Source organism: Mizuhopecten yessoensis, unplaced genomic scaffold (assembly GCF_002113885.1).
Source record: "Mizuhopecten yessoensis strain PY_sf001 unplaced genomic scaffold, ASM211388v2 scaffold6821, whole genome shotgun sequence".
NCBI lineage: Eukaryota > Metazoa > Mollusca > Bivalvia > Pectinida > Pectinidae > Mizuhopecten > Mizuhopecten yessoensis.
The window spans coordinates 87,665-100,414 of NW_018406741.1; the positions used below are offsets into that span (position 1 = coordinate 87,665).

A 12,750-nucleotide genomic window follows, 5' to 3' on the forward strand; every position below is an offset into this window, starting at 1 on the left:
AAAATTGTGTTGCCGGATTTGTCAATCAGCGAAACTTAAATTAGACACTATTTAAGAATTTCTGTCATAATTTGAGTTTGAGGTTATGGCGTGAATGGTTCCGGATTACTCAAACAATTTGACGTGGTCATGCAGACCCGAACAGTTTCGAATTGGAACAAAATTAATGTGTAATGGTTCTAGCTGTTATTGGATTATAAAAACTGTTCTGGTTGTTAGGTATCTAATTATAAGGACTGCACAAATGAAATGTTAATATACTGACTTGCATATCGAGTCCAGGCAAAACTAGAATTTAAAAGTACATGTACATTGTATGTAGACTCATCCTATACAACAAAGAAATTTACCATGTGTGCTACTCAGGCCCTAAAGGTTTTCTCAGATTCCATATAGTTTTGAAGTGTATCATAACACAGCAAGATTAATGGATTCTTTTTTAGGTAGGTCTTCCGCCAATGATTTTGTGTGAAATATTTTTTCTTTAAAACATTAAAACAAATATCTAAGGACAAGAAAAGTCTATAAAACCAGAGACGTATATATACTACTACATACTACGTATACATGGCTTTATATGTCAGTTTTTCAAACTAGCACATCTAGAAAATATGTATCCTCCAGGCTCCAACGTTTTAAAAGAAATTAACTTGAGCCAAAACTAGGTCTAATAAATGTATTTTTTTGATCAAATATATAGGCCTGTAAATAGATAAAAACACTCAAACTTCTTGTGAAGATGTGAAGATTGCATTTTCATCCTGGATTCCTGATATAATAAAAAGACATTTATGAACAAACAGTCATAATTATTGGTCAATACATGTACATATTGCAATAGCATGCTACTTGGTTCTGATCCGGATTTATTAACCCGTTTCCGGTCCCATTTTATCCACTCCTACTGAGTCGCCAAGCTAAACAATATGGCGGCCACGATTGAAATCGCAGGGGAGACTTTATCAGATGCCCGTGTTTTGGGCATTTGTGATGCCTTGCTGGGGTCCAAGCTGCGAATGCTTTCCTTGAGAAACTGTGTGGTCAACGACAAGGCGTTCAAAAAGATTATGGCTTGTGTGGCGAATAGTAAAACTATTCTACAGCTGGCTCTCAGTGTTGGCGTTGTCAAAGATCTTCCCCGGGTCAAAATTCTCGCGTTGGCTTTGCAGAAGAACAGGTCACTTGTGTCACTCTTGTAAGTAGACCCCAGTTGGTGGGAAAATGTGCTATTGCGTTGGTCACATTCACATAAAAAATGTTATTGCCAATTGAGCCGTCAGATATATTGTGGTATCATTTTATCTATTTACTTCCCTTTGACTGTAAACATGCACATCTAAATATAAATTTAACCAACATTAATTATAATTTGGGACAAAAAGATCATGTACCAGAGTTTTTAAAATTTACTTGTATGCATCTTATTTGAATTTGACAAATGTTATAGTCAGAAAACTGAAGGTTTCATCATAGGTGAGTTCTGTTCTGTGGCTATGATTATGAATTATTCAGTAGTTGGGGTTTATAATGTAATACAAGGAAGCACACACATACAGTTACTTCCTGATAGAAACCACAGATCAATACACCTAGTCTATCTTTGCACAGGTAACCGGCACCTGACCTAGTGTACATCTGATCAATCCACTGTAGCCTACACTGCAGATCTCTATTGATTCTAACTACAATGTATATTCAACATAACAAATTCTTGCCTTTGTTCTGGTTGTAGTGAATTATTCAGTGAATTGTCTTGGTAAATATCTTACTGTGCTTTCTTTGCATCACACCCTTTAAGTTATCATTTACTTGACATCAACTTGTGTAGTTAGTTGATATCGATGGACAGTATAATAGCTGTATATATATATTATATAAGCAAAAAAATTATCCTTACGGACGAAGAAATATTATAAAAAGAAAAATCGTACAGCAAGTCTTTAGTACTTTCATCTCTTCTAGGAGATTCTTCTGACTGAAGAATCTCCTAGAAGAGATGGAAGTACTAAAGACTCGTTGAGAATTTTTCTTTTTATAATATATATATATATATATTGGTTGTATTACTACTGCTCAGGTGTAGATCAGTATGATACTGTGTGTGTGATGTTATGCTATTGCATGATATTCCAAAACAGTAGGGTTGAATTGATATAGTCCTTGATGTGAAAGAACATCACTATTAATTGATATTATTCTGAATGTTCTGAGATTTAACATTCACTTTAAATTCAACTGCAAACTTATTGTGGCAGATTTTAATTGTTCTACGGATTACGGTCACCTTCTAGCTTCGCGCTAGAGGGAATTTCCCTTTAGCTGAGTGGTAGAGCATCCGACACTAGCTACGAATGTCTTGAGATTGCGACCGATCCTCAGTGGAAGCACACTATCATCTTTCCTGTTATACTTCTGTTTATAATTAAGTCTATCTTTTATTATCTCTATGGAAAGGATTTTAATTGACAACTACAATCAGGATTAAAACAATTTGACTACATTATATTAGGAAATTATATAGTCAATGCATGTTTAGTCTTTCCAATAAATTAAATGTTTGTCAACAAATATTACAATCAACCTTTCCTTCTTGTCTTGAAATGTTTAAAAAAAAAAATGGTATGGAACTTGCTTCAAATAAGGGAACTCAATGGTGTATAAATGATTGGTGTTAGGCATAATAGGGGAAATGGGAAGGGGTGGGGGTCAATTATTTAAAAGACTGCTCCTGTAGTACATACATGTACACAGATGAAGGGGTTTTGATTGAAGTTGGTATGAAATATCTCTGGATCAACAGAATTCAATAATTTTTACATAAAGTGTGTTGACATCTGAGGACACAGGTATGGAAACAATAAAGGAAAAAGAAGTTAATCTTTAAGTTAGTGACCTTGACTTTTGAGCAGTCATGCCTCTATTCAAACTTTTCCAGGGTTAACATAGCTGTGAAATTTGATTAAATTCTGTCGAGATACATGTCCACTATAGAGTGGCAATGATGAGTCTGACAATGATGAGTCTGGCAATGATTGAGTCTGACAATGATGGGTCTGACAATGATGAGTTTGACAATGATGAGTCTGGCAATGATTGAGTCTGACAATGATGGGTCTGACAATGATGAATTTGTGAATGAATGAGTCTGACAATGATGAGGCTGACAATGATGAGTCTAGCAATGATGAGTCTGACAGTCTGACAATGATGAGTCTGACAGTCTGACAATGATGAGTCTAGCAATGATGAGTCTGACAATGATGAGTCTGACAATGATTGAGTCTGACAATGATGAGTCTGACAATGATGAGTCTGACAATGAATGAGTCTGACAATGATGAGTCTGACAGTCTGACAATGATGAGTCTGACAATGATGAGTCTGGCAATGATGAGTCTGACAATGATGAGTCTGACAATGATGAGTCTGACAATGAATGAGTCTGGCAATGATGAGTCTGACAATGATGAGTCTGACAATGATGAGTCTGACAATGATGAGTCTGACAATGATGAGTCTGACAATGATGAGTCTGACAATGATGAGTCTGACAATGATGAGTCTGACAATGATGAGTCTGACAATGATGAGTCTGACAATGATGAGTCTGACAATGATGAGTCTGACAATGATGAGTCTGACAATGATGAGTCTGACAATGATGAGTCTGACAATGATGAGTCTGACAATGATGAGTCTGACAATGATGAGTCTGACAATGATGAGTCTGACAATGATGAGTCTGACAATGATGAGTCTGACAATGATTGAGTCTGACAATGATGAGTCTGACAATGATGAGTCTGACAATGATTGGTCTGACAATGATGGGTCTGACAATGATGAGTCTGACAATGATGAGTCTGACAATGATGAGTCTGACAATGATGGGTCTGACAATGATGAGTCTGACAATGATGAGTCTGACAATGATGAGTCTGACAATGATGAGTCTGACAAATGATGAGTCTGACAATGATGAGTCTGACAAATGATGAGTGTGACAATGATGGGTCTGACAATGATGAGTCTGACAATGATTGAGTCTGACAATGATGAGTCTGACAATGATGAGTCTGACAATGATGAGTCTGACAAATGATGAGTCTGACAATGATGAGTCTGACAAATGATGAGTGTGACAAATGATGAGTCTGACAATGATGGGTCTGACAATGATGAGTCTGACAATGATGAGTCTGACAATGATTGAGTCTGGCAATGATGAGTCTGGCAATGATGAGTCTGACAATGATGAGTCTGAAAAATGATGAGTCTGACAAATGATGAGTCTGACAATGATGAGTCTGACAATGATTGAGTCTGACAATGATGAGTCTGACAGTCTGACAATGATGAGTCTGACAATGATTGAGTCTGACATTGGACCGATAGATGGGAAAAGAGGGCAACATAAATCTTCAAATAACTACCACTACTCACATATGGCTTGATAATTTAAACACATGCAGTCCTAATTGATATCAATGATTACATGAATACATCCCTCATAACCTCTTTATAAGCTTAATTCAAATACAAGAATAATGCACCCGAGGCAGCCAGTAGTATGTATGGGGGCTTGCAGGACAGGTATTAGTTAGTGTCTAGATAACAATTACATTTGTTTTCAGACAGCGTTGAAATTCAATGACAGACATTTTTGCATTCTTGTCAGCTTTCACAAGACCAGTTTGACCATTTGTTTTTATCAAATAACAACATCATGGGACCCTGGAAACATCTTATTGGCTGGGTAGATGGCTTTTCTGACAAGTCAATTTGTTTTGACCCCGCACACCCCAAAGTTCCAACAGGCTAATTTAAACAAAACAATGCAAGTGTTCCTGTTCTTACTTTCAGAACACTTTCAACTTAATTTCTATTTCAGGTAACAAATAAAAACAGGTGAGATACAGCCCCGATGGGTCTTGTTTTTTTTTGTAAAACTTTGAAAAATACACTTGACCATACAATTCTAATTTCATAAATTGTGTTTCCAAAGAGTATGTACTGTATGTTTAGGGTGAATGGAAACCCATTTGGAGACGAAGGAATGGAGATTCTCGGAACATCTCTTGCTCAGCACCCAAACATTGTATCCCTTGACGTTGGAGACTGTAACCTAGGCGACGAGTCCCTGGAGTACATCAGTGACCTTTTACCTCCAAATGGTGGCAAACCAGGTCACTATCTCTAGTTAATTCTGCTGTATATCTACCTGTTACTGTGTACCAGGTTATATATATTTAATCTAATAATCACCCTTCTCAAGAATAATCTATAATAAACTGACAATACTTAAGGATCCCTGTCCCACTGTGGTGTGGTGTTTATACAGTAACCTCCCCTTAATGTTGTTAAGGATATAACTGTAGCATAGTCGGGCCAAGACACTTCCATTGACATCAGACAAGGTAGCTCAATAGAGAGTACAGCAATAAGTCCAGGGTTCAAATCCCAGTCTAGCCACACTAAAATTTGACGCTCAGATTGTTTAGCATATTTTGCTCTTTTCATCTTTATTATTTTTTTCATAAAAGTTGGTATGGTTTTCTTTTCTGAAATGATTTATCAAACTTTAAGTCAAGTCGGAAAAAATAGTTTGTGATGCATAGTTACAGCATTTGGTAAAGGGGATCCTTAATAGCCTAATGTCTATAAAGATGTCCATTAACACAGGTTAATCTCTCTTACATTTGAACCAGACGGTGTTTGTTCTGTTTCTTTCTTCCCTTTCTGTTTGTTTAAAAATATTTGTTGATTTTTATCCCTGATTAGGACTGACGGATCTGACCCTGAGTGCCAACACGAGCATAAGCCCTGAAGCTTGGGCCAAGTTCGCGGTGGCTCTGGCCGTGAGCAGTCAGTTGCGCGAGTTGTATGTGGACTACAACAGACTCGGGGATTACGCAGCCAGCTGTCTACTGGTGGGGCTCACTTCAAATAGACAGATCGAGATCCTCGACCTAGAAGGCACAGGGATCACCGACCATACCGCAAAGGTAACTAATAACCTACTTTTCTATATTATATATAATAATTCAAATCATTATTTATTAAAATGATTTAAATGTGATATATACATATATATATATTCTTATATAAAAATATATAACTAACTTTACTATATGGAGGGTTAAGATACACTGTACCAAACTTTGCCTGTCAGGATAGAGAACAGTATAATAAACTGGGTAATATGCCTCTCAGCAGTACTTTTAGATGTTAACTTTAATGTTGGTTTTTGCACTAATCAAGAGACAGAGGTTAATAAAGATTGTACACTAAATACTCCTTTTTTTCATATATAGCTTTTGTCCTATTTGGTGGAGAACTTTCCAGTCAAGTTGCGACGGGTTGTCCTGGCAGAAAACAAAATAGATGAGGTGATGATAAGGGAGATCAAACAGAGTCTGGATGATGACAGTAACAGTGATGTCCAGAGCCTGGCTAGCACTGACCTGTATACTACTGGTCAGTCAGCTAACGACAGCCTCAACCCCCTCCCTAAACCTGTAGAGGTCAAACTTCACCATGTGGAGCCTGTGGGGACAAATAAACCCCTCAAAAAAGGGAAAAAGAACAGGAAAAACACTACCATCAGTTCACTTGGGGAGACTGATGATAGGGACAAAAACAGTGATATCAAAGATGACACAGTAGCCACGGACGAGGACTACAAAGTATTGGCAAAGGCTCTAGAGGCCGGGCTAAGTACTGGTGGCACCAGTGACCTAGGTCTGACAGGTCACAGTCAGACCTTTGATGAGGAGGACGAGTCTTCAGAGGAGGGAGATATTCTCACGGAGGTGCCAGCCACAGAAATACACAGGAAAGTTTTAAAAGTCACCAACGTGTCACAGAAATCTCACACTACCGACTGGAACAGTCTTGGGGAACTCATAGACGATGATGATGATGAAGGAGAGTTACTCAAATAGGTCAGACTACTCTGGGTAGGAGGAGTAAAGTCATCGTATAAAATTAGTATCTTATTGTTATATTTGTAACTGCCAAGCAATAAGAAGGGAAAATACTGCCTTACTGACGAGTTAGCTTTTCCAGCGATGCAATATAACCTGGGTACCCCCTCACTGGTTCAGCAAACTTGAGTATGATCAGTGGCTGAATGGGGGTCCACAAGCATGTTAGATTATGTCTGGACTGGTCCATACAAACTAATTAAGGTTTAGTGTGGTCACTGGCTGGATGGGTGTCCACTGGCATGTTACATTATGTCTGGACTGGTCCATACAAACTAAGTTAGGTTTAGTGAGTTCAGTGGCTGGATGGTAGTCCACAGGCATGTTCCATTATGTCTGCGATGGTCCCTACAAACTAAGTAAGGGTTAGTGTGGTCAGTGGCTGTATGGTAGTCCACAGTCTTGTTACATTATGTCTGCACTGGTGCATACAAACTAAGTTAGGTTTAGTGTGGTCAGTGGAGGAGTAAAGTCATCGTATAAAATTAGTATCTTATTGTTATATTTGGAACTGCCAAGCAATAAGAAGGGAGAATACTGCCTTACTGACGAGTTAGCTTTTCCAGCGATGCAATATAACCTGGGTACCCCCTCACTAGATAAGCAACCTTGAGTATGATCAGTGGCTGAATAGGTGTCCACTGGCATGTTACATTATGTCTGAGATGGTCCATACAAATTAAGTAAGGTGTAGTGTGGTCAGTGGCTGGGTGGGTGGCCACAGGCACGTTACATTATGTCTGCGATGGGCCATACAAATTAAGTAAGGTTTAGTGTGGTCAGTGGAGGAGTAAAGTCATCGTATAAAATTAGTATCTTATTGTTATATTTGGAACTGCCAAGCAATAAGAAGGGAGAATACTGCCTTACTGACGATTTAGCTTTTCCAGCGATGCAATATAACCTGGCTACCCCCTCACTGGTTCAGCAACCTTGAGTATGATCAGTGGCTGAAGGGGTGTCCACAAGCATGTTACATTATGTCTGCGTTGGTCCATACAAACTAAGTTAGGTTTAGTGTGGTCAGTGGAGGAGTAAAGTCATCGTATAAAATTAGTATCTTATTGTTATATTTGTAACTCCCAAGCAATAAGAAGGGAAAATCCTGCCTTACTGACGAGTTAGCTTTTCCAGCGATGCAATATAACCTGGGTGCCCCCTCACTGGTTCAGCAAACTTGAGTATGATCAGTGGCTGAATGGGTGCCCACAAGCATGTTACATTATGTCTGCACACGAATCCATACAAACTAAGTTAGGTTTAGTGAGTTCAGTGGCTGGATGGTAGTCCACAGGCATGTTACATTATGTCTGCGCTGTTGCATAAAAACTGAGTAAAATTTCGAGTGTTCAGTGGCTGGATGGGTGTCCACTGGCATGTTACATTATGTCTGAGATGGTCCATACAAATTAAGTAAGGTTTATTGTGGTGAGTGGCTGGATGGGTGTCCACAGGCATGTTACATTATGTCTGCGTTGGTCCATACAAACTAAGTTAGGTTTAGTGAGTTCAGTGGCTGGATGGTAGTCCACAGGCATGTTACATTATGTCTGAGATGGTCCATACAAACTAAGTTAGGTTTAGTGTGGTCAGTGGCTGGATGGGTGTCCACATGATACTATCACTATTGATGTCAACACATCACTAAGGACTGTATAGTCACACATGTGTATACTGGGTATCACTGTTGATGTCAACACATCACTAAGGACTCTATAGTCACACATGTGTATACTGTGTATCAGTGTTGATGTCAACACATCACTAAGGACTGTATAGTCATACATGTGTATACTGTGTATCACTATTGATATCAACACATCACTTATCACTGTTGATGTCAACACATCACTAAGGACTGTATAGTCACAAATGTGTATACTGTGTATCACTGTTGATGTCAACACATCACTAAGGACTGTATAGTCATACATGTGTATACTGTGTATCAGTGTTGATGTCAACACATCACTAAGGACTGTATAGTCACACATGTGTAGACTTCGTATCACTGTTGATGTCAACACATCACTAAGGACTGTATACTCACACATGTGTATACTGTGTATCACTGTTGATGTCAACACATCACTAAGCACTGTATAGTCCAACATGTGTAAACTGTGTATCACTGTTGATGTCGACACATTACTAAGGACTGTATAGTTACAAATATGTAGACTGTGTATCACTGTTGATGTCAACACATTACTAAGGACTGTATAGTTACAAATGTGTATACTGTGTATCACTATTGATGTCAACACATCACTAAGGACTGTATAGTCTAAATGTGTAGACTGTGTATCACTGTTGATGTCAACACATCACTAAGCACTGTATAGTCACACATGTGTAAACTGTGTATCACTGTTGATGTCAACACATTACTAAGGACTGTATAGTTACAAATGTGTATACTGTGTATCACTATTGATGTCAACGCATCACTAAGGACTGTATAGTCACACATGTGTATACTGTGTATCACTATTTATGTCAACACATCACTAAGGACTGTATAGTTACAAATGTGTATACTGTGTATCACTGTTGATGTCAACATATAACTAAGGACTGTATAGTCACAAATGTGTAGACTGTATCACTTTTGATATCAACACATCACTAAGGACTGTATAGTCACAAATGTGTAGACTGTGTATCACTATTGATGTCAACACATCACTAAGGACTGTATAGTCACAGATGTGTAGAATGTATTACTGTTGATATCAACACATCACTAAGGACTGTACAGTCACACATGTGTAGACTGTGTATCACTGTTGATGTCAACACATCACTAAGGGCTGTATAGTCACACATGTGTATACTGTGTATCACTATTGATGTAAACACATCACTAAGGACTGTATAGTCACACATGTGTATACTGTGTATCACTGTTGATGTCAACACATTACTATGGACTGTATAGTCACAAATGTGTAGACTGTATCACTTTTGATATCAACACATCACTAAGGACTGTATAGTCACACATGTGTAGACTTCGTATCACTGTTGATGTCAACACATCACTAAGGACTGTATAGTCACAAATGTGTAGAATGTATTACTGTTGATATCAACACATCACTAAGGACTGTATAGTCACACATGTGTATACTGTGTATCACTGTTGATGTCAACATATAACTAAGGACTGTATAGTCACAAATGTGTCCTGTATCACTATTGATGTCAACACATCACTAAGGACTGTATAGTTCCACATGTGTATACTGTGTCTCACTGTTGATGTCAACTCATCACCAAGGACTGCATAGTCACACATGTGTAGACTGGGTATCACTGTTGATGTCTACATATAACTAAGGACTGTATAGTCACACATGTGTATACTGTGTATCACTGTTGATGTCAACACACCACTTAGGACTGTATAGTCACACATGTGTATACTGTGTATCACTATTGATGTAAACACATCACTAAAGACTGTATAGTTACAAATGTGTACACTGTATCACTTTTGATGTCAACACATCACTAAGAACTGTATAGTCACACATGTGTAGACTTCGTATCACTGTTGATGTCGACACACCACTTAGGACTGTATAGTCACAAATGTGTAGACTGTGTATCACTGTTGATGTCAGCACATCACTAAGGACTGTATAGTCACACATGTGTAGACTGTATCACTTTTGATGTCAACACATCACTAAGGACTGTATAGTTACACATGTGTATACTGTGTATCACTATTGATATCAACACATCACTAAGGACTGTATAGTCACACATGTGTATAGTGTGTATCACTGTTGATGTCAACACATCACTAAGGGCTGTATAGTCACACATGTGTATACTGTGTATCACTATTGATGTCAACACATCACTAAGGACTGTATAGTCACACATGTGTATACTGTGTATCACTATTGATGTCAACACATCACTAAGGACTGTATAGTCACAAATGAACTTTTCAACAATAAAAAAAGACAAATAACATTATAATCTTTTGTTATTTTTATTAGATTTTATGCATAATTAACATCCGACATCATTTTCACGAAGTGATTCTTCAACTATTTAGTAGTCTTGAAAATTCCCTGTTGGAAAACCGACAACATGTTTATCTCGTAAATATGTCAGCAGGTGCATCTACTTGCAGAGAGTACAAGAAAACAGAAACAATTTGTCAGCATAAAATGTCTGATTTTCACACTACTTTGTAATTACTTCACCAGAAAGATTGATCAGTTGCACAACGAGACACTAAACAGATTGTACTCGTCCCTTGATACATGTCTCTGTTACAAACAGAATTCTAATCCAAGATATTTGTATAAGAAAGAAAAATAGAACTTCTCATTAATACGTTTGATTACCAGTTTACAAGCAATTTCATTTTTCAAAGCTACAACCTCAAATTAAACACCTCCTTAAAATCATGTGGTCTTCTATTTAAGCATCAAAAGTAAAGTGAGACAAGAAGCAGCAGCCCATTGTTATCAGGATTGGAATCCTTTCAGGAAATGCTTTAAATCAATAAGTGGTTCTAGACAGACTAGATTCAGATAATGTTCTATATAGCAAATTCCTCTAATTGCACAGGCTCAGTCATGAGAATGTTACTTAATTCAAATGTTTATAAATGAGTTATAGCTTTAGGCCTCCGTAATCAAACTTAAGCTTCCTTGGTGTCATGAATTGGTCCACTTCTTCTTTTGTGACCTTTGCCCTTCTCTCTCTGTGTTCCCCTATCAGCTTTTGAAGTACACCAATTAGTTCCTTCTTGAGATGACCAGTCAGAAGTTCCCCCTTTGTGTAGGCCTGGAAAAAATAGAAACAAAGGAATGAATGCATGCTACACAAGTTCAAGAGATATCTGAAAAAAATACTTAAAAAGGAACAAAAGTGGATGTCAAGCTATTGAATCTACAGCTATACTGAAGGAGTAGGTTAGATGTTTGATATAGAGGTAATCTACACCCACACTGAAGGAGTAGGTTAGATGTTTGATATAGAGGTATAATGTATAAGTGGATGAGCTGTTGATTATCTACAGCTATGTTATTTGTGCTGAGGATATTTCAGGAAATGTACCTTCTCGATCTCTGCAAGACGCTCGTCATCCTCGGAGAAAAACTTCATGTACTGGAAGGCAACATCCACTTCGCAGTCGCCTCCCTTCTCCTTGTGTTCCTCTACAGTGCTTCCACCCCCAGAGTAGGCGTACTTGTTAATCTGAGTAAACACAGACATGTTATATAGGATATACACAGGTAGTCATAGTTCAAAGTGAACAAATTACAATACTGTCCTATTTTCAGAGGTTGTTCTCAATGCTCACACCTGGAAGCAGGTGAGTCATCACAATATCTACAAGTTCATGACAAAAGGATTGTATTAACCAGACCATGGGCCTTAACGGTCACCTGATATATTTATACAGAGAGTTGATTTGGTTTTTAACATGAACAGAAATATTATTCAAAGTGACAAAAAACAATAAAAACACCTTATTAAATATCTAGCATACAGATTTAAGACTAAAAAGTATTTGAAACTAGCACCTTCGATTCTAAACAAAGAAAATGAAGAAATTTTAGCACACTGACTCTAATGGGCCCCACCCTACAGCCCTTGGGGTAGGGCTGGCTCAAAATTTTCAAAGTTTCAAACTGTCAACTCAGGGTTATAATTCCAATCAAGTTATTAACATGTAATATTCAAAGTATCATTTGCCATTATAAACCATAATAAATTTTGCCCCCCCCCC

At 37.8% G+C, this 12,750-nt stretch overlaps 2 protein-coding genes across 3 annotated transcripts in view; one reads left to right on the top strand and one right to left on the bottom strand.

Annotated features, from left to right (window-relative positions):
* The first annotated feature begins 918 nt into the window (after positions 1 to 918).
* Positions 919 to 7,345, top strand: LOC110452692 (leucine-rich repeat-containing protein 73-like). The gene is made up of 4 exons (XM_021501344.1): positions 919 to 1,195; positions 5,026 to 5,186; positions 5,782 to 6,005; positions 6,315 to 7,345. The coding sequence occupies exons 1-4, from the start codon at positions 927 to 929 to the stop codon at positions 6,942 to 6,944; spliced, it is 1,284 nt and encodes a 427-aa protein (XP_021357019.1). The 5' UTR covers positions 919 to 926; the 3' UTR covers positions 6,945 to 7,345.
* A 3,634-nt stretch (positions 7,346 to 10,979) lies between these two features.
* The window catches only part of LOC110452695 (tryptophan--tRNA ligase, cytoplasmic-like), a 21,676-nt gene continuing 19,905 nt past the window's right edge, over positions 10,980 to 12,750 (bottom strand). For both annotated transcript variants that reach the window (XM_021501349.1, XM_021501348.1), the window contains exons 7-8: positions 12,075 to 12,215; positions 10,980 to 11,801 (exon numbers count right to left, since the gene is read on the bottom strand). In XM_021501349.1, coding sequence (XP_021357024.1) covers positions 11,628 to 11,801; positions 12,075 to 12,215 — 315 coding nt within the window. In that variant the 3' untranslated portion in view covers positions 10,980 to 11,627. The remainder of the gene's footprint in view (positions 11,802 to 12,074; positions 12,216 to 12,750) is intronic.